This window comes from Heloderma suspectum, chromosome 2, assembly GCF_057233095.1.
Source record: "Heloderma suspectum isolate Gila_16-S chromosome 2, 16-S_ref, whole genome shotgun sequence".
Classification (NCBI taxonomy): Eukaryota; Metazoa; Chordata; class Lepidosauria; order Squamata; family Helodermatidae; genus Heloderma; species Heloderma suspectum.
In genome coordinates, this window is record NC_139459.1 from 112,288,078 (window position 1) to 112,309,765 (window position 21,688).

The 21,688-nt window shown below is 40.7% G+C and overlaps 1 protein-coding gene across 12 annotated transcripts in view; it reads left to right on the plus strand.

Moving 5' to 3' along the window:
* Nucleotides 1-21,688, plus strand: part of CCDC171 (coiled-coil domain containing 171) — a 247,239-nt gene that overhangs the window by 169,851 nt on the left and 55,700 nt on the right. For 11 of the 12 annotated variants that reach the window (XM_084834548.1, XM_084834547.1, XM_084834545.1 and 8 more), the window contains one exon: nucleotides 11,530-11,661. In XM_084834548.1, the coding sequence (XP_084690674.1) occupies nucleotides 11,530-11,661 (132 nt within the window). Of the gene's footprint in view, nucleotides 1-11,529; nucleotides 11,662-13,573; nucleotides 13,714-21,688 lie in introns of those variants that run through there. The other variant, XM_084834551.1, reaches the window with a different exon arrangement.

The window sequence follows — 21,688 nt, forward strand, 5'->3', positions numbered from 1 at the left end:
GATCTGAGATTATCCATTTCATTCCATTCACTGCGACAGCAACTTCCAAGTACCAAATTAATTCCATTCCATACCAGACATCAAATCACTTACAGATTAATGTGCAAATCAAATCTGGGAGCAAACATGCAAAGGTTGCTCATGACAAAAATGCTTCTTTGATGTAAGGAGTAGGTCAGTAAAATAATCAGGATGTCTCAGGCAAGTTAGTTTAAGCATATACAACAAGAAGAGGGGATGATACTGGCCCCAAGGACGTAAAGACAATTTGATTTAAAGAAGAATTATTTCCTTACACCAAACATGGTCATCTGTTAGATTCCAGATATGAGCTAAGACGGTTGCTTTGGGCTTTGCACAAAAGTCCAGCCCAACACTACAGTCTCTAGTTACTGTAATGTGAAAGGGAAATTCCCACAGAATATATTGGAGACAAAATCCTTCTTGGTTCCATTGGGCCCCAGCTGTAGTTACAGATTAAAATACTAGGCAAGGTCCAGCTCAATTTGTGTACTTTTAAAACTCTTTGTTTCCAAAAGAAGAATTAAACATGTGCTTAAAACTCTTCTGTTTAATTCAGTGGGACTTGAACGTGGCTAACTTAAAAAAAATGGGACCAGTGTTCTGAAACTGACATAGTTCATTCACTTCTGTGACTCTTTTGATAAGTTAAAACCACTAATTGAAACTGAGGATTTTAGAATATGTTGTTACATTTTTAATTTTTTAATGTTTCTTGTTTGTTTTGTTGGTTAAAATTCACAATAAAAGATTGATTAAAAAAAGTTAAAACCACTAATAGTTTGAAACATTTATGGATCTCTAGCTTAAATGTATTAGCAATAGTTTAGAACTATTAATCTTCTTTAACATGCACAGTTTCCCCTCTTTTACAGCACTATCTGCTCTGATGTAATTAGGATGTGATTATATTTATTTGTTTTATATGCCACCCATAAACAAGTACCTTCGGTGGTTTACAAAATATTAAAATTGGAATAAAACAGAAACATTAAAAACACAACTTTGTCAGCAGAATTAAAAACACTACACATCATAAAAGCAATATACAGAGGATTAAAAAGTATGGCAAGACAAATAGGTCTATGGTGCTGAAATGACTCAAGGTTAGCACCAGGTGATCCTCCTTGGGGAGAGCATTCCACAGTTGGGGTACCACCAGTGGGCCCTTTCCCCTGCCACACCTCAGATGGTGGAGGCCCCCAAAGAAGGGCCTCTGCTGAAGATCTGGGAGCAGGAAGATATGGAGACGCATGGTCCTGTGTGTATTCTAATCTCAAGCCATGAAGGGCTTTGAAAGTCAAAAACAGCACTTTGAATTGAGCCCAGAAACAAACTTGAAGTCAGCTCAGTTGGAGAAGCACAGGTGTAATGTGATCATAATGCCTAGTCCCAGTTAACAGCCTCACAGCTGTATTTTGAACTAGCTACAGTTTCCAAACCATCTTCAAAAGCAGATACATATAGAATACGTTTCAGGAGTCCCGAGCACAGGCATTCTGAAGCCAGGTGGGGTCACAGCTAGCACATCAGCCTAAGCTGGTAGAAGATATTCCATGCAACAGAGGCAACCTGTGCCTCCACTGACAAAGATGGATCAATGAGCACCCCCAGACTGTGAATTTGTTCCTTCAGGAGAGAGTCATCCAACCCAGAGTGAACACCAGTACCTTGGGCAAATAAGCCACTCATCAACAGGACTTCCATCTTGTCTAGATTGAGCTTCAGTTTACCTGAACTGGATGAAAAAGAGAAATAGAGTTGAGTGTCATCTGCAGATAAATGAGATCTCATCCCAAACCTCACAATGACCTCACTCAGTGTTTCATGTAAATGTTAAAAAGCGTGAGAGGACCCAATAAAACACTGAGGGGGCCCCCCTAGCTGACTAAAGCATACATGAAAGCTTTCCCACGCTCAGACAACTATCCTCCTGCCCAGTTGAGAAAACCAAGTCAAGAATGTATCTTGCTATATGTGTCAGTCTGGTGACATGATGGGACAGTCCCATGGTCATCATAGTAGCTATGATGGCCTGAACTGCTCCACATAAAGCAACCTCAGTATGAATGTTGAGGTCACCCAGACCTTTATCTCATCCAGATTTTGACAGTTAAAACCTTATGGTGTTTTAATCCTTACAGTAGCCATCCCTCAACATCTGTAGGGCTTTCTCTGTCCCTAATACTTTGAGGAGGTATCTGCATGTGGTGGTTTCAGCAAGTCACTTGGACATTGTTAAACAGTATCACAGAATTATAGGATTAGAAGCGAGTGAAATGACATTCAGTCCAACATCCTATCCTGAAAGTTATTTGTATACCGTGACAACCCTAAAAGGCTATTCTGTATGTCATTTTGAGTAAAACAATGTGCCCTAGACATGGTCAAGAAAAACCTACTCTATCCTATTTGTCTGGTTAGGACTGCTTGAATTTTTAGAACTCAGATGTGTTAAGCACATGAGCAGTGCCACTGACTACATATAATTGATGTGATTCATGGCTTTTAAAACAACTTTTGCAATATTAAATGTAGTATGATTAAAAAAACACATATTTATTGCTAGTTTACAGTGTGTTTGACTTAGACTCTTCAAACATTGCTTCAGAATCTGTCTCAGCAACAGGGTTTGCAAAGAACTGTGGGCCTCTACTTTCCCCTTGTATTAATGCAGTGATTTTTAAACTGCATTCCTAGGAACCCCAGGGTTCCATGGATGCTTATCAGGGGTTCCTCGGTGAGAAGGTCAGTAATTGCAAACGACCTTCCTGAAAGAGAGCATATCTCCAGTCTTACCCTGCAGGGAAGTGTACAGTGTATTCTAGCCATGGTGCACTTGTAGATTGTGCAGTGCAAAAGTCGGGCCCCATGTGCCTGGTGTATATAATAAAATATCCAGATATCCAGATTAACTTTTATTTTTGCTTCTATAATTCTGAACAGCCTGGGAACAACTTTTCATTTCAATCATTCATTGAAAATTTATGTAAGTTTTTATTTCCCCCCCAGATAATGAGGGGGAAAAAACCTTTAATAATTAGACATTGACCTGGTTTGCGTGCCATGAATAACTATGGGTTAAACAACCCATTGTTGGTTGGAGCTGTGTAGGAGTGAGCGGGGTGCACTGCCTCCCATCCACTCACTGCTTCTGCTTCACTTCTGCTTTTGTAAACAACCCAAGAATGCCCTGTTCCTGGGTTGTTCACTCTAGCATGCGAACCCGGAACTCTGGGTTAAAACTCTTGAGTTGTTTCCCCCTCAACAATCCAGAGTTCTGGGTTCACACCTGACAATGAACATCCCACTTCACAAAAGTGAAAATTAAGTGGAAGCAGCAAATGGACAGGAGGCAGCACACTTGCTCATAATGGGCTATCATTATATGCGAACTGGGTCATAGGCTCAAATATTCCATCATGGCTTTACTGGGATTTGAAGTCACAGTATTTCAGCTTCTGCTCTTAATCTGTGAAATTGTGTGTGTGTGTGTTGGGGGGGAATGATGATGATGCAGTTCAAATGGTTGTTGGGAAGCTGAAGCTAAGGGCTTTGACCTGTTACTGTTTTCCATACCTTTTGTTTTTGTTTTCCATCCTACCTTCAAGGAGCTTGGGCAGTGTCCATGGGTCTCCCCACATTTAATCCTTGCAGCCACCCAGTGGTGTTAGGTTAGGCTGAAGACAGCAATTTACCCAAGGTCACCTAGTAAGCCTCCTAATTGAGAACCTGGGCCTCCTGGGGCCTAGTCCATCATGATAGCAACAGCGCACATGGCTTTTCCTCAACAATTCACTTTCAGAAGCTCTTGCACCAAACACCAAAACTGATTTTTAAATAGTTGTAGCTCCCTGGTGGTGAATTGGGTATAGCCAATGACTACTTAACCAGCACAGTTTGCTTTATACCAGGATGGGGAGCTGTGGCTCTCCAGATATTGTTGAATGGTAACTCCCTTCAGCCCTAGCCAGCATAGCCAATAGTGAGAGATGATGGGAGTTGCAGTCCAACAACATCTGGAGGGCACACATTCCCATCCTTGGTTTAGACAGACCCAGCTGATTGGGCCAGCATTAGGTCATCTTCGCAGAAGCAGAGATGTCAATTCTGAACAGTGTTCTTTTTTTATCCAGCCCCCTTGCGCGCGCACACACACACACACACACACACACACAGATTTATTTCCTCCAAAAGTAAACATGTAAGGGTAGAGAAGCACCAAGATGCACATTATCTGCTTCATCTTGAAAGCTCTCATATTATTTGTATCCAAAAAGTTACATTTATCTGTCCAAAGTATGTGAATATATGTTACAATCTCTAAAGGCTAAAACACATGTCAAGTACCTGTCAATAGTTTACTAACTACAATGTTGATTTGTATTTGGCCTTTATCAATAGACTTTAACTTCCTATTAGATCATTTTATGCAAGGAAATTTGTTGCTATGAACAAAGAAATTGGTTGGTGCTAGATAGAAAAAACAAGGTCCATTTTCATGTGGCTAAAATTAAGATCTTTTAGCTCTTGCCTCAGTGTAAAGTTGATTCCACATGACTTACAGATTTGTAAACACACAGACATGGGTTCTCCAGATAGATGGCTAAAATGACTAGATTTAGGGGCAACCCTATGCACGTTTAGGTAGAAAAATGTTCTACTGCTCCCAGCATGTAGGACATTTTTCTGCCTAGACATGCATAGGATTGTGCCTTTAAACTTGTAAAACTTGCTAATTTCTAGAAGTTCCTGTGTCTATTTCATCACATTCAATGCACTACTGAGAAATCGGTCTGATTGGATCCACGTGCAGGCTGTCTTGGTCAAATATATAATAATGGCTGGCATCCTTTTCTGATTTTTCTTCCTCTGTAGGTGGTAGTAACATTTCTTCCGAACTTACAAGACATAATACCATTAGTGAAAATAGACTGGTAATTGGTCATCAAACCCTGTTGGTTGTGTGAACCCTTCCATAGAGGCATTGATCTGTGGCCTGGGTTATCTCTCATAGCTTTGTGCAGCATTGCCTTGTTGAATTAGCCAACACCTAATCAGAGGAGAGCAGTTCTTTAGATGCCTGGCTTTTGATACTTGTTCATGTGAGCTGTTTTCCTAGCAAAGAAGATGTGTCTTTTGAGCATGTGCATAGGCATCAGTGTATGAATAACCTCAGACAGCCTCCACTCACATGGAATAAGTTTTAAGTGTTTTTTGGTAAGAAGCTTTCTCTAACTTGGTGGCCTCGAGATATATTAGACTGCATATCCTATCATCCCCAGCCAGCATCTGCGCCCTGAGATTTTGGAAGCAAATTCAGTACACTTCTGACTCTGCAGTGTACTGGGAGGTGGTAGCCTAGCACTGCAATGATCCCTTGCATGTTTCTGAAGATCCTCTGGGAATGGGTTCAGCCCAGCATTGGCTCGAGCTGTGCAGCTTGTGCAACTAGCATACTGTTTTCAAAGCTGGATGTTTTTCAGTGATTTAAGGGGATGTAGGATAGAGCCATCATTGCCCACAGTACCCATATTCACTTTACTTTGTCCCACAATTGACTTTGGTCAAACAGGTTTTTTAGGGGTTCTTTGTAGTTCTGTAACTTGATCCAACATAAGCCCTACTTAGAGCAGACCCACTGAAATGCATGGGACTTAAGTTAGTCATGACTAACTTAAGCCAAATTCATTTCACTGGGTCTCCTCTCGGCGTTGTGTTGGATTTTACACATAGAATGGAAGTCTGTACAATGGTTGACATCCATTTATGTATGTATGTATTTATTTTGTTACATTTATATTCCGCCTTTTTTCCTCCTCAAGGAACCCAAGGCAGTGTACATAATCCTCCTCCTCTCCATTTTATCCTCAGAACAGCAACCCTGATAGATAGGTTGGGCTGAGAGTTTGTTACTGGCCCAAAGTCACCCAATGAGCTTCCACGGCCAAGTGGGGACTAGAACCCGGATCTCCCGACTCCCAATCCAACACTCTAGCCACTACACCACACTGGCTTTTGTGCAGAGCCTTAATGTAACTGAAAAGCTATAGTATGTATGCAGCCTAAGGGAGCAATCCTATCGGGATAGGCGGCCGCCTCCAGTGCACGGCGAGAGGAGCACGGAGGGGATCCTCTCCTCCGGGCTCCAGCTGCCCTGCATTTGCGGCTAGACAGCCGATTTCAGCTGTCTAGCCACGGGAGGTTGGAGCTTGGGGTGGGGAGGCCAGATGACGTATAGGAAGCATTGCACCGGCACTTCCACACTCCCTGCCCCTCCCCGTCCCCATGAATGCCCCTTTTGCCCTGCTCTGCACTGCTCTTACGAGCCCAGAGCCCAGGGGTGATCCATGCCACCTACAAGGCAGCAGGGGTGGGGAGGCGGTTCTCTGGGAACCGAGCAATCCTATGGTCGTCTAGCCACTGTCTAGTAGCCATAGGATTGCGCCCTTAAAAGACTATGTGTGAAGAGGAGGAAATACAGAAAATGTAATCTTGCAGGCTTGCTATCTATAGAGGAATGATAGGGTGGTGATGTAGCTACTCAGTTCCTACCCACTTGACTCCCTTTTGCAGGAAAGGCCAAAATAATAAACCCTCCATTTAAGGATGGTACAAAAGAATTGGATGAATTCACTAATATGGTTGAATGTTATTTAATTAATTAATTAATTTTGAAAGTTATATTTTGTATTCATTCTTCTTCTTTTCTGCCTACCCCTCTCTGGCTGAAATGTGAAGATCTGGAATACCTTTTATTTTTAAAGTATCAGTTCACAAAGCTCTGTAAAAGAAAAAAGAAAAAAAAAAAGACTGAGACAGATTATTTAGAACAGAGGCCCACCTCTGACATTGCATGTACTGCATGGTTACTTCTTCTCTATGGTAGCTTCTCACACTGCCCCACTGATGTCTCAACGCCTTCCCAGCTTGACACCCTCCTGTGGGTTAGACTGTGATCCAACGGTGCACACCATGGGCATGTCCAACGCATTTCCTCTTCAGTGGGTTTCTCTGCCAAAATCAGCTTATGTTCAGTGTATGGAACACCCCTTTCCCACAATGTCAAAATAAGGGATTTTTAGGAATTATAACATCTGTTTGCATATGTAAAATATCCAGGCATACCACATTCTGTCTGCATATGGAAATTGCCCTTGGATATGATGTCAAATAGAAATGTTCATTACAAGCCAGGCTTTTTATCCCTTCCCCTTGTCACCCTAAAGAGTTTCGTATCAGTTTTCCACAGAAAAGTGTGTGTTCACTTCCAGAATGAAGAAAGTAGGTACAAATAAGTTTGCATAGGCCTTTAGTCTTGAGGTTTCCTTTGCATCATCACCTCTAAATATACTTATATTCCCATATATCCCTTTCCTTCCCATATATAGGCACCTACGTTAGGGATGTGCACTGAATTTATTGCTGTCCCCCTCCCTCTTTTTCAGATTTAAAATTGTTTTAATAACTTTTTCTTCCTGAAAACATTAATTTATATTTGGTTAATTTGAATCGCGGTTCATTTCTTCTTCAGATTTCATTTAGGAAAATGACTGTTTGGGAGACAGGGTGGAAGCAGGCCCTCCAGCAAGGGCCTCATTTCTTCAAGGGTCCTTGTTGGAGGGTGAGTTTTCTCCACCCAACAGCCTTAGGGACTCTAACCATGCACTTACTTGCATCCAGTTTAGTGCTACAGTGGCAAATCAACACTGGAAAATGTTTTGTAGATAAAAACAATAGAGGAGCAAGTTCTACTATAGGTACACTGGATTAGGTGACATACTGGGACATAGTACAACTTCAACACTGGCTGGGCTGTAGTGCTTCAAACTGCAGGAGATGCTCACAATGGAATGCTCCTCCATACTGTTTTTTTAATCCCTTCATGTGGAAAGCTAGTAAATCAGGAAGAAGGCCAGGTTACAACTCTTCTCCTTGACAAACTGGTTTTCTTGTAGAGGGATTTTATTTTATGCATTCAGTCAGATGATCCCCCACCTGCAATCCGCATAGTGCAAAGTCAGATTTGCTATCACAGTGAGAGCTGGGCCAAAGTGAAATTGGTAGGGCCATTCTGGAAAAACAACATCTGTAAGTAAAGCATTTCTGTTTCCCTCACTCTGTATAAGTTTTGCATTTAATGCATACCATGGGCAATTATCAGAAGGAAACCCCTGTTTGTTTGTTGTTAAAGTAGCTAAGCAAAGCATTATTCATGTACATTTTGAATGGGAAAAATACAACCCTTTCTATCTAAAATAATTAAAAACATTAAAACATGTGCTTGGGAGTTACGGTATCCAGAGGTTTATATCTAAGGAACAATCACATTCCTTTCTGATGATGATCTATTATTACACTTACTGCATTTTAAAGATATACATGTTGTTTGCTTTATTGTCCTGCTATACTCTGGTGGTAAAGAACAGAACCAGACAGGGATGGGGTTAAAGGACCTGCTGCTGTCAGTGTTATACCTACATAGCATATATATTGTTTTCCTCCCACTCTCTCACCTCCCCCACCCCTCCCTCTGCTCCCTCCCTCTGCTCCCTCCCTCCCTCCTCAGTGTTAGCAATCTGCTTTGGTACTTTGACATCAGGGATTTCCCTGGTGAATTTTGTCACAGAAAAAAGAGAATCATCAATATCGCAGTTAAACTTGACTTTCAAAGCTAATAGTATCTCATTTGGGGGCTCAAATTTAATAAATTTTCTTTGATTCTGGGTGCGTTTTTAAACATCAAACAATGAATTGGCCAGGGTGCAGTAAAATATTTAGATCTATTGACTATGGTTCAGAAGGGTAGAAGGCAAAAAACACTGGTGGTTTGATGTTGATAAATTCTTAGTACCTTAATCCACATTAATGTTTTCTTTTATCTGTGTGCATATTGGGTACAAATGAAAAAACTGAAAAGTTAGCATATATAAACTATAACAAATCAAGTGAAATATATATTATTATAGATATTGTGAAAATAACATGTTTGCGTTATGTTAGGCAAGATTAATGTCTGAACAAAATTACACATGCTGACAGAAGGCCCTGGAGACTGTGTTTGTTCCACTGGACTCTCTATCTTGAACTTAGAACAGTATGTGTAGAAATGTGTGGAGGACCTATGCCATTATAAAAATTGCATTATAGTGCATACGCTTGGCAGCCACAGGTATTGACAAGAATTCTTTAGGTCAGCCAGGGAAATGTAAGGCTCCCTATTCCCATAGACTATAGAACAGAATGTGTGAGTGTGTGTGTGTGTGTGTGTGTACACAGTCCAGTAAACCTGTAAAATCCCACCTTAACATTTGCACATCATACCTGTAGAATGCGCACACACACACACACACACACGCACACTAGTGTGTGTGAGAGTGTGGACAAATATAAAAAGTAACAGTGAAATGAATAATTTTAAAACATTTACAGGATTTATGAGGAAAATATTTAGGACCGTAATCCACAAAATGGACAGCTATTCTTAAAATATGATTACTTGTAATAGAAACAAAGAAATATCACCTAAGATTTGAAATTAGTCTAAATTGGATTTCAGAATGTGATTTTATGGTGGCATTACTTTTATGTAGAGTGTTCTAAGTGTTCATTAGTACCTCAGTGTGTATAGATAAATACAGCTGTTGAAATGTCCAGAAATAATAAGTATGTTTTGTATATGCCATTGGCTCATTTTTTCTGTTCCCATTGTGAAGTAAAAAAATTATTAGAAAAAATGTTGCTGCAGGGAAATAATTTTTATTTGAAAGAGTGTATTAACATTTATCATAAATTGGAGACACAAGGTTATACTGTCCAGCTTAACTGCTGGATGGGGTTTTTGTTTTGTTTTTTGCAAAATAAGGATATTAGTAAAATGTGTGGTAATTGGTCCCATCTAGGGTAAAATTAGGAATAGAGGTATTCATATGCTGTGGATATGTAGAGAGTATTCATATTTGGAAATATATGCTGAATGTAAAGACCTTTTGCTTATAATTACTGAAATTACAGTGAAGTCCTATGTTTGTTTGCTCAGAAGTAAGTCCCATACACTGTGTTTGGATGTAATTATTGACCATGGCTTGTCATGATAGGAATTGACCAAGGTAAGCTTTGGGCTCTTATGCTCCCCCGCCCCCATTGTCTCACCTTCTTCAGTGGTTGAGACAATTGAGTTCAGAAGCTTTTGCTTCCGGTTTTGATTAACCACAAGTTGTCATCTGTCCAAACCCTTGTTAATCTTAACTATGATTTGTTTGAAACAAGCCAATTTCAAAGCATGGGTTATGAAGCTGGCTTGTTTCAACAACAACAAAAACATAGTGCAGATTAACCCCAGTTTAGGGTTCAGACATTAGAATAAACTGCAGTTAATTAAACATGGAAGCAAAAGCTTTGAATCTCTTCACAGCTGCACCAGAGGAGGATGGGAGAATGTGTGATCTCAAAGTTTGCTTTTGCTTGTTTCTGTCACAATCAGCTATGGTTTATTATGATGTCTGATAGCAGCCAGTGTGTCCAATGGGGCTTACTCCCTAGTAAGTTTGCCAATGATCATAGTTTGTTTTGATGTGAAACCAATGTGGGCATGGAAACTAGTGGTAAAAATACGTTTATAATGTTGTCGTACTTTGAATATCTATTGAACACATAATGAATGAAGGTATTTCTCACCTTGACAGAAGGTGGCAGTACAATACCAATTGCATAAGATAATATATTTGTCTATATAAGTATGGTTATCTCTCATTTACAATGCTGAGCATTTTGTTGTTGTTTCTTTAAACTCTGCCTCTTGCAATACTTTAATCCAAACTACTTGGGCATTGGAAAATAATACTGATTTCCTTCAGAGCTACTTATTTGCTCAGGAAGTCTACTGCGAAGTTAGTTGACGTTTGGAGCCAGTCTTTGTAGGCACCTGTAATGCTTTTAATACGCTGCTCAAACAGCTGAAGTTTTAAAAACAGTATCATTGTTAAATATAGCTTTGTGGCCTAATTTACTATTTTTTTAAAAATAAAATCAAGGCCTTTCTTTGATAAAGGTTTAATATAAGACCTTTGTTCAAATGTCAAAGGAATTGCTTTCAAGAAAATGTTTTTGGATGGTTTGTTTGCTGCTGTAGGGTAAATGGCAATACTTCATTTAATAAAACAGGCAATGATAATGTGCTTACTGTGTGCAGTTTTACAGCTTCACATTGTGAACAGTGGGTTTGTTTGTGGAATTTTGTGCACCAGTTGGACAAGAAGCCTTTAGTGACTTTCCTTCCCATCACATTTCAGTCTAGAGAGGAGGATGCTTTTTCTTCTTAACATTCTCTCCGAGCACTCTGAATTAGAGATTTATTTGCAACGAAAAATCAATTAGTCCTAAATTTATTCATGGATTTCAGGTCCAGCGATCAATGCAAGTCCACTCAGTGGACTCAAGGGGACCCACTTCATCCCAGTTAATGTGTCTGAAGGGGAATTACCATTGATACTGTTTTTTCCCTTTTAGGTCAGAGATCAGATCTCGCTGTCACGGACTGCGGCAACCAGGAATGACTTCACCCTGCAGCTACCTAAGCTGCACCTGGAGACCTTTGCAATGGAAGGGCTGAAGGGCGGGCCAGAGGTTGTAGCATTCCAGGTTAGATTCTTAAATTACCTTTCTTTACAACTAAAATGTTCAAAAACCACAAGTGCTAGAAATGAAAGCTTCAATAATGTTGTGGCCAGTAATTTTAAAAATGAGTTTCCTCACTTGTACTTGAATTAAACCATTTTATTAGAATAACACTTTGATATTCTGAATGGAGTATTAAGGAGCTGGAGAATCATAGAATCATAGGGTTGGAAGGGGCCTACAAGACCATCGAGTCCAACCCCCTGCTCTATGCAGGAAGCCTGATTCCCAGGCGGTCAGAACTGAGCAAAGAAAAATATGCCTAATATACCTGAAAAGCAATGTGGTCAGGAGGAAGAAAACATGCCTTGCCCGTTTCTTTTTAAAGTTGTCATTAGTACAGGATTTATTTATTCCCATATTATTTTCAAACAGGGAAAAATAATAAAGAAACGGTCCCTAGATCAATATGTAAGGCTGTCATCAGCACTGGGTGGTACAGGAGAAATGGACCAAGAGTGGGGTGCACTAGAGTTGTTTATTTTCACACCAGCTGGACTTGTTCAAATGCTGGAAAAAGATTCTAGGGTTATTGATTTTTTTTGCCGCTTAGCGACTGACACCTTCTGGCTCTTGAGTGATGACAAGAGAGTACTCGGACAAGTGAAATGGACAATGAATATAGTTGTCAAGGAATCTACATCAAAAAACAGCCCTCCTACATTTGAATGAAAGCCCCTACTTACCGTCCTATTTAATTTGAATGATCCAACAGATAGGTGTAAATGTTTTTTGTGGAAGGATCCATTCTCACACAGACACAGTACTTGCCCTTGCTAAAACCAGTTATTAAAGCTCTGAGCTTTGGTCTTGGGCTTGTGCACTACTCCCTGCACAACTAAAATGATTGTGGCAGAGAAACCAGAGGGCAAAAATATTCCTTTGGAAACCAACATGGTTGGGACATCGCTGTGGAGATGCATAAAATGCCTTGAATAAGGGGGCATTGCTTGGATACAGAAATGCAAAGATGTGACTTAGAACTGGATGTGGGCATTGGTTTAGGACCAAAGTAGATGTGATGTCAGGATGTCTATGATATGATGTCATGTGTTTAAAAAAAACACACATGCTAAAAATAGCTGTGGGGAGGGGCGGGGATAGTTGGCATGGCCAGAAAGGGTTAATCCCCTGTCCTGCCAGTACTGAATCACCTAATATTGCAGCCCTTCCTGTGGCTGCTTTTAACATTTTTTTTAAAAGACTGCTGGAATCACAGTTCTCCAACTCTCCTAACATCACATCAAGTTTGGCCTTATTTTTCTGATGGAGGAGGATCCCTGAGTGTGTTCACTTGTATGTACCATGCTCTACAGTTAGGTTCCCTTTTCACTACCAGACTGGTTGTAACCTTGAGCATTTACTGATTTCCAGCAGCCAATCTAAAGTTTGTAGCCTCAGAGTGAATTGCATGACCACATTGCATGCTAAGTGACAAGAATAATATTTATTTTTGGGATGACAGAAAATATTTTGGCTCTGTCATTCTGGGATTATCCAGATGTCTATGTCCCATAGTCTTAAAAACAGGAATAAGTAATCTAATCCTAAACTGTTTGAAAGTAAGTAAAACTGATTTCATTGGGCCTTAGTCTTTATACAATCAAAATTGTATAAACAGGAGGGAAGCCATCATTAAAATGCTGTACACATGTATTTTGTCGCGTATATTGTACATATTGTGTATGAATTGTCTCAGTATTATATAAGTACTAACTGTGCCTTCGATTTTGTGTCCCTTAATTAATGGCAAGAACCTTTTTTGGAATTAAAAAACTAAAAGTTAATAAGTATTATCAATCAACATTTTCATGTTTTGAAGTTACAAAAATCTCATTATTCAGATGATTTATTTGTTTGTTTATTTATGGATTAGATTCATCCCAAGGGTTTGCGGGCAGAAAATTGGAATTATCTATTAGAAGTAGAATAAAGGATCCCTGCTGCTGAAGGGGTTATAATCCAGTTAAACCAGATGAAGGTCATATTTATTTCATTGTTCCTTATGCCTGCTACCTCTCCCTCAACACATACATGCAGACACTTTAACTGTTTCCCCACTTTGCTTCACCTTAAAGTTTTAGTACTGTTCTGTGGCGAGGTTATACGAATACTGAATTACCAACTATTGCGCTATGCAACATTTTCCAAATGGCCAACTGCTGGTGTTACGCTGAACTCAATTTATACATAGTTCTCAACATTCTGTTCCACTCTCCTAACAATTTATCATACTGTAATGCAGGAGTGGAGAACCTGCGGCCCTGTAGGGCTGTGCATGGACCCCCTGCTTCGCTTTGGATGCCGTTTTGGACCTTCCGAAGCAGCCCCACTTCACTTCGGACCAATTAAGACCCCATCCTCTTTGACTCAAATCCGAATTCAAAGCGAGATACGGACATCCGAATCACTCATTTTTGGCGTTGTCCCATTGACTTGCATGGGAAAACACAAATGGTCATAACATTTTCACTTGTCATGATACGTACATGAAATGTGGGGAACTCTCAGCCCCCCTGGAGGGATGTCCACCTGCCAAATTTCAGGCAATTCAGCCCAGTACTTTTTGTGCTAGGCGCAGGTGGAATTTGATTTTTTCAAGGAAATCTCTCAAAGCAAAGAGCTATAACTTTTCACTGCTTGCACAGATGTGCATGAAAGTTGGGGAGTGCTCAGTCCCCCTGGAGGGCATCCCACTTGCCAAATCTCAGACAGTTTGGCCCACTAGTTTTTGTGCAAGGCACAGGTAAAATATGATATTCTCAGAAACTCAAACCAAAGTTCATAAAGGGATAATCAAGTTAGGTGTTGAAGCAATGAGGAGGTCACTATCCCTAAACTCTGCTGTAGGTTTCTTTGAAGTGCAAATACTACTTTCCTATTCACAGTCAGGGTCTCTTTGGCTGAGAGCTGGGAAACTCTGGCTGGTAGGCAGGAAATAAACAAAGATAGCAACCCTGCCAGGTGGGTACATTGACTTGAACAAAGAGCAACAATTGTTTTCTGCTGGACTAAAAGAGGCAGGAAACAACACAGCAACCCTGCCAGGAGGGCACAACAGCACCTTGCCCACCTCTGCCCCTGCCAAGACCTCAAAGATGCCGCATATTGGGTTTGCTTGCATTGCAACACACAGTGTAGGAAAGGAAAGGTTCCTCCTGTGCAAGCACCGAGTCATTGCTGACTCCTAGAGGGGCGCCGCTTTTGCTGGCGTTTTCATGGCAGACTGTAGCGGGGTGGTTTGCCATTGCCTTCTCCAGTCGTGACTACCTTTCCCCCAGCAAGCTGGGCACTCATTTTACCGACCTCGGAAGGATGGAAGGCTGAGTTGACCTGAGCCGGCTACCTGGGACCCAGCTTCAACTGGGATCGAACTCGGGTCGTGGGGAGAGTTTCGGTTGCAATACTGCCGCCCACCACTCTGCGCCACACGAGGCTCCTGACACACAGTGTGGTATTATATTATTTAAATAATACCAGTTAATGTGTGTAGTCCTTTGCTCACTGTTTTTGGAAATGTGGACTGTGTGCACTCCTTTGACATGCACTGTTTGCTTGTCCACACAGCACAAGCATGTGCGCGCGCACACGCACACGCAAACAAAAGAAAAGCAAATGCTAAACTACAAGCAAAGGTTGGGACAGGGGTGCGGGGAGACTAACTATAATCCTAACAGAAGAGAAAGGGGTTTTAATTTTTTTTTAAGGGAAAAGAGATCAAAAATGGGAAGGGAAGGAATACAGGAATTGAGAAGGGGAGGTGGAGGGGAGCCAACAACAAGGAAAGTTTTATATATATATATATATACACACACACACACACACACACACACACCCGTACATACATACAATCTAGACAGAATCAGAGTAAGGGCAAACTAATGGTTGAGAGAGAATTGAAAAGTGGTGTGTGTGCAGGGGGGGGCGGGGGAGAAGATAAGCAAGTACAGTGAAATTTTCTGGATTTTTAAATGAACATACAACAAGTATGATCAGTAAACGTATTACAGAAGGGTGGGGTGGGGAGACACTAACAGAGCTGTCATAGCACACACTTCCTTCTTGGTTTCGTTCTGCCAAAGGAGAGTGGGAAGGGTTTAAGCTTCCTCTACCATGCCTGGCAGAGACTGGCGCAGTTGTTCCCAGTGGCTGCAGCACAGGCACGATAGGACTGGAGCAGAGAGAGAAATGCCACGGAGCTTCCCTCTCAGCTCCCGTCCCATCCTGCTTCTACTGCCATGACAATCATTGCACACAATGGCAGCTTGTCATGGCAGCAGGAGGCTGCTTAATTATCAGGCAGCTCATGCACCCCAGTGGATCATCTTGGGGTGCATGCACCCCACTTTGGAGACCACTGCTCTAGCTTCTAGTCCTCTCCAGTAACACCACCTCTCTCACAATGAGCAAACAGAGGCAGACTCGCAGCAAAGCTCACTCACTCCTCCTCTTCCTCCATCTCCTCTCCCTACCTCGGTTCTCCTGGTGACCAGATCTCTCTCAAATTGATACATTTGGTACCTCCGCATCCTCTCCTCTTTCTCCTCCCTCATCCCCTCCCTCGGTGTGATCTTTCAGAAGTTGATACATTTTGGACACAGCCTGTGTGGGCTGCTCAAAAGGCATAAGAAGAGCTCCGAATATACGAGGCAGATCGAGGCGCCTCATAGATGACCTGCTTTGGTTCGGGGCACCTTGGAGCTGTTCTGATCTGCTTCATAGCAAGATGAGGCACCTCCAAATCAGCCTACTTTGCCTCGTTATTCAGGCTTCAGACAGAAGCGGTGCATAGCCCTACTGAAATGTGACCAAGAAACAGTAACCAGGGCAAGGTTGTGCAAATAAGAACAGGGTTTTATTCTTCAAGGTTGGAGTTGCTAGGGATTGGGAGTACTTTTAGCCTCCATTCAATGAGACCTGTGACTGCACCCTTTTACCTTCTGCTATAATTGAATGGCTGTGGGTTACACCCACCTCTTCCCTTAGGGAATGGGTAAGCTGAGTTAATGTGCAGGGTGGTATTGAGTTGCATTGGGAAAAGGATCCAGTTTACCAGAACTGAAGGGCCTTCAACTAGTATAAATATCAAGTATTCTTGTTGTATGTCTTGTAGAGCTTTTTCTTCATTGTAATGTTTATGATTATGAATAACATTTCTATACCACCCCATAGCCAAACTCTCTGGGGGGTTAGAAAAGTTTTTTTAAAATATAATTTACCCCCCAAAATTACATATTTTTTGTTACCTAAGTTACATACTTGTGGCAATCTTGAACACGGCTGATCCCATCCACAAAGATCAGAAGTGAAACAGGTGATGCTGTAGTTGACAGATTGTGAAGTAGTCTTCCTACTGCAGTCGCCATGTTTATTGTTTAAACTATTTATTTTTTTAAACAGAAATGTTTATTTTTAAGACCATGATTTAAATGTCATTTTACATTTGTTCAGTTAATTTGTTCTATTAAACTGTATCAAAAGCAACAAAGGACCTCAACTTTCAGTCCTAAACTACATGGACACTGATTATTTGTACTCCTGTTCTATGGAAGCAGAACCACGTATGGCTTTTTGAAGTTCCATAACTGGCCCTAGCAGCTGCCTAACAGCTCACTCCTGTGCATGTTTTTTCAGAAGAAACTCCAAGTGAACTCAGTGGGGGCTCCCTCCCAAATAAGTGTGAACAGAATTACAGTCTAAACCTTACTCATTGCTAATGTAGGAAATAGGCCAATAGTTGTGACAATTGTAACATGCTTTACATGAAGAAGAGTTTGCAATGTAATCAGAATCATTCAGCAATGTTAAGAATGTTGCCCTTCAAGAATGATTAGGAAACTTGATGTCACACTGCACAATAATAGAGCTGCCATGTGGGATGATTGAGCATTGTCACCTAAGAGAGCCTAACAGAGCTACAGTAAATGAACAGAAGGCTAATAAATGGCATAATTAGTACTCGATTATTTTGACATTATTTGTCAAAAAGAAATGCAAAGAGTTTTGCAGACATCAAACTCCAGAATAATATATAATACAAATATGCTCCATAGTGTATTATCAGGTCTGACCAGCATAAGGCCTGCATTACGTTCTTACTATTTGCAGTCCTCAATGGTGGAGGAGCCAAATAATCATTATATTCTGCTGTTCCTTGTCTTCCAGGATTCAGTTGCACATGCAAAGTTTACATCTGGTTAATCATAACCAGTTCAGAGCCCATCAGTTTATATGTGAAATGTTTTGCCCCAGTGCACATCACTCTACATTCACTTATACTGAACCTTGTTTGGCAACAAAATGACAAACCAAAGTAAAGTAATCATAAAGTATTGAATGTTGGGGTAAAACACCCTAACTTTACATATAAAGTGTAAAGATTTGGGTGCCACAGATTAAGAAGGATGCAGACAAACTGGTGAGGGTTCAGAGAAGGGCAATGAAGATGATCAGGGGACTGGAAACAAAGCCCTACAAGGAGAGACTGAAAGAACTGGGCATGTTTAGCCTTGCGAAAAGAAGAGTGAGAGGAGATACGATAGTGCTCTTCAAGTTGTCACAGACACGAAGGCCAGGATCTCTTCTCGATCATCCCCAAGTGCAGGACACGGAATAATGGGCTCAAGTTACAGGAAGCCAGATTCCAGCTGAACATCAGGAAAAACTTCCTAACTGTTTAAGCAATACGACAATGGAACCAATTACCTAGGGAGGTAGTGGGCTCTCCCAGACTGGAGGCATTCAAGATGAAGCTGGACAGCCATCTGTCAGGGATGCTTTGACTTGGATTTCTCCATTGAGCAGGGGGTTGGACTCGATGGTCTTATAGGCCCCTTCCAACCCTACTATTCTATGATTCTGTGATTTGAACTGGCACAGACTAACTAGGAAAGAGATTTTAGGGTTAAAGTGGATAGCTCAAGAAAAACATCAACTCAGTGTTCAGTGGTGGTGGAAAGGGCAAATTCCATGCTAGATATTATTAGGAAAGGGATTGAAAATAAAACTGCCAATATTTGCCAGTATGTCTTTATATAAACCTGTTGGTGCAGCCATGTTTGGAATATTGCGTTCAGTTTGGGTTGTCCCATCTGGCAAAGGATATTGTAGAGCTGGAAAACGTGCAGAGAGGGGCAGCATCTTTCCTACAAGGAGGGAGCACCTTTCCTATGAGGAAACACTGACTTTTTTTTTTAGTTTTGTAAAGGATGACTTAAGGGGAGATGTTATAGAGCTTCATAAAATTATGGTGTGGAATTTCAGCTCAGTTACTCTCCTGCCTGCTATCCCTTCTGAGGGGGTGGGGCTTCAGGGGAGCTTTGGGGGCAGGACCTTACCTGAGGCCCTGTGGGCCAGATGGCCTGGTGGACCAAACTTGGCAGGAAGTTCTATATCCCTGAACTATGGAGTGCAGAGAGAGGAGAAAGAGTGAACTATGGACTGGAGAGGAGGAAGGAAGGATAGCACAAAGAAGGATTTAGAATGACCTATGGTAGTGCAGGGAGAGAACAGAGAGGCTGTTCTAGGATGCAGAAGGGGACAATTCTAACACAAATGCTTGATCAACATATCAGTGTGACCCTCTGTAAAATATAAAACTGCCCCTTGCAGTGATTTGGGTTGTGTATCCCTAGGGTATAAAAAGGCCCTTGTTTGTAGATTTAGGGTGAATTTTAAACAAAATTCTGATTTCCTTTGTTTAAAACATTTGATGTTACAAAGACAATGGTGGTCACCTAACTACTGTTTGAAAATGAGATTTACAGAAAGAACAAAAGCTTCAGAAGCAGCTGAGGCCAGCGTTTGTGTTTAATAGAAAGTTTGAGGAGTGTTAGGGCATTTATTAGTCCTTTAATCTAGATTAAAAGATCTGTATGCCACTTTTCAGTGGTAGCTCAAAGCTGTTTGCAACAAGAAAATATGCAATCATAAAACAGTCTGAAATAAAAACTAAAAATTAAAACAAACTACAAATCTAGAATAGCCATAGAGAGAGAAAAAAACCAATGCTTCATAAGAACAATCTCATAATCTTTCCAGAAGCCTAGAAAAAGCTACCCCTTTACTAAATTCTTCAAGAAGGTTCTGGAGTTTGGGGGTCACAGCCATAAACGTCCTGCTTCTAGCTGTTACCATCCTAACTACCATAAAGATAGGATTGCAAGCAGTGCAACCACATATCAAAGCAACCACAGAGTAAAATTGTTCTGAATTTGGTGAGAAAATGTTACAAATATTGCTGACTTATGGCCACTTCTGATATAATGTATTTGCTATCAATAAGGACTAAGCATCACTTCTGACATAATTCTTTGGGGTTCCTGATTAGCTTTTTTAAATGGATCGTGTTTGTGTTTACATGCAGAAACATTATAACCTGGTCAGATATAATAGAAAAGCATGGTTTTTCACTATGTGAATAAGGCAAGGATTTGGACACTCCTCCCTCCCTCCCTCCCTCCCTCCCTCCCTCTTTTGTGTACCAGAGAACAGAAGCTTTTGTTTCCAATATTAAATTAAACCCTAGTTCCCAGTTACATTCAAACTTGTGAAACCATGATCTGTTTAAAGTCTAATTAGTGAGAACAAACCAGGATCAAAACATGGTTTCTGATTGTGTTTTTTCACTAACTAGAGTTGAAACAAACAGTTTCCTGGGTTTGGACTTAACGGGGAGTTGTATTTAATACCAGAAGCAGAAGCTTCTGCTCTTCACACAGCCATGAAAGAAGAAGGGGTGTGTGTGTCACCACAGCTTATATATATAGCAAGAAACCATGGTTTCCCATTAAATCTGAACCAGGCCTATGTGGGTGATAGGCTGATGATCAAACTCTTAGACTGGGGTAACATGATTTATGTGTATGCTTTAGTTTTCCCACCTCAAGGTTACTTTGGGGCAATTAGTTTTGTAGGCCATTAGGATGACTTAGTATACTAAAATAAAATAAAACCCTGTCCTTAAAGAATAATATTCATATGTTTCCTCAATTAGTTTTTATGGTGTGTATGTTCAGTTCTCTGTGTTCTACTTCACAAATGGCTAGATATCTGCCAGAGGATGTTGGCTTCCAGGGTGTAAATCTGAAGGAATTGTGTGAGGAATGCAGAGACTGAAAAGGTGAATTCTCACCATTGATTCTCCTTACCTCAGGAGTTGTAGCTCGATGCAGCAGGAGACAGGCTACATACAAATTATGTACAATTTACAATTGTTGTACCACTCTGACATTCTTTTGTTTGAAAACTGCTATAGAAACGTAAGAGGGGTGTTATTAGTTTTATAGTACCAGAATAGAATGTTGACATCACTTCTGAGTGATAGAATATAATCATTATAAATTTATAAAGGACTTATGTCCTCCATTTATTTTATGTAAATTATGCATCCATGTATGATGTAGTCATGGCTTATCATATCGTATTGTACACAGAAGCAAAAGCTGCGCTTCTAATCAATTGGGCAAAGATAAATGTAACTTTAAATGTTAGGTTCCTACTACATTTTCTGCTTCTTTCAATAGCGCTAGTAGTTCTGTGAAAATAAGCATTCAAGCCCCAAGGGAAAATATCTATCTACAAATACTAAGATAATTATGTTGTTTCTTGTCTGTTCAGAACATTGAGGCAAGTACTGCATCTTAGAAAATGTACTGTAGAATACTTTTCAAGGCAAAGATAAGTGCCTTTTCCAGGTGGTAGCACTCCTCATTATTTTCCATTCAAACTTTGATTCTGTACAGGCATGTAAAATACACAGATTTTCATGATCAACAATGTAGCACAGTTAACTAGCTTATCTTAACCTTTTTAATACAATTCATCTTGCTGAAGATACAAATACAGTGTTGTCAAACACCAGAATGCTCATGCTTGTATATACCTCTTGTATATATAAGCTACAGCTGTTTCAGAACCAAACTACAGCCAGTTCAGAGTGTAACAGCCAGGTTGTTAACTGGGACTCACCACTCAAAGCATGTTACTGCAG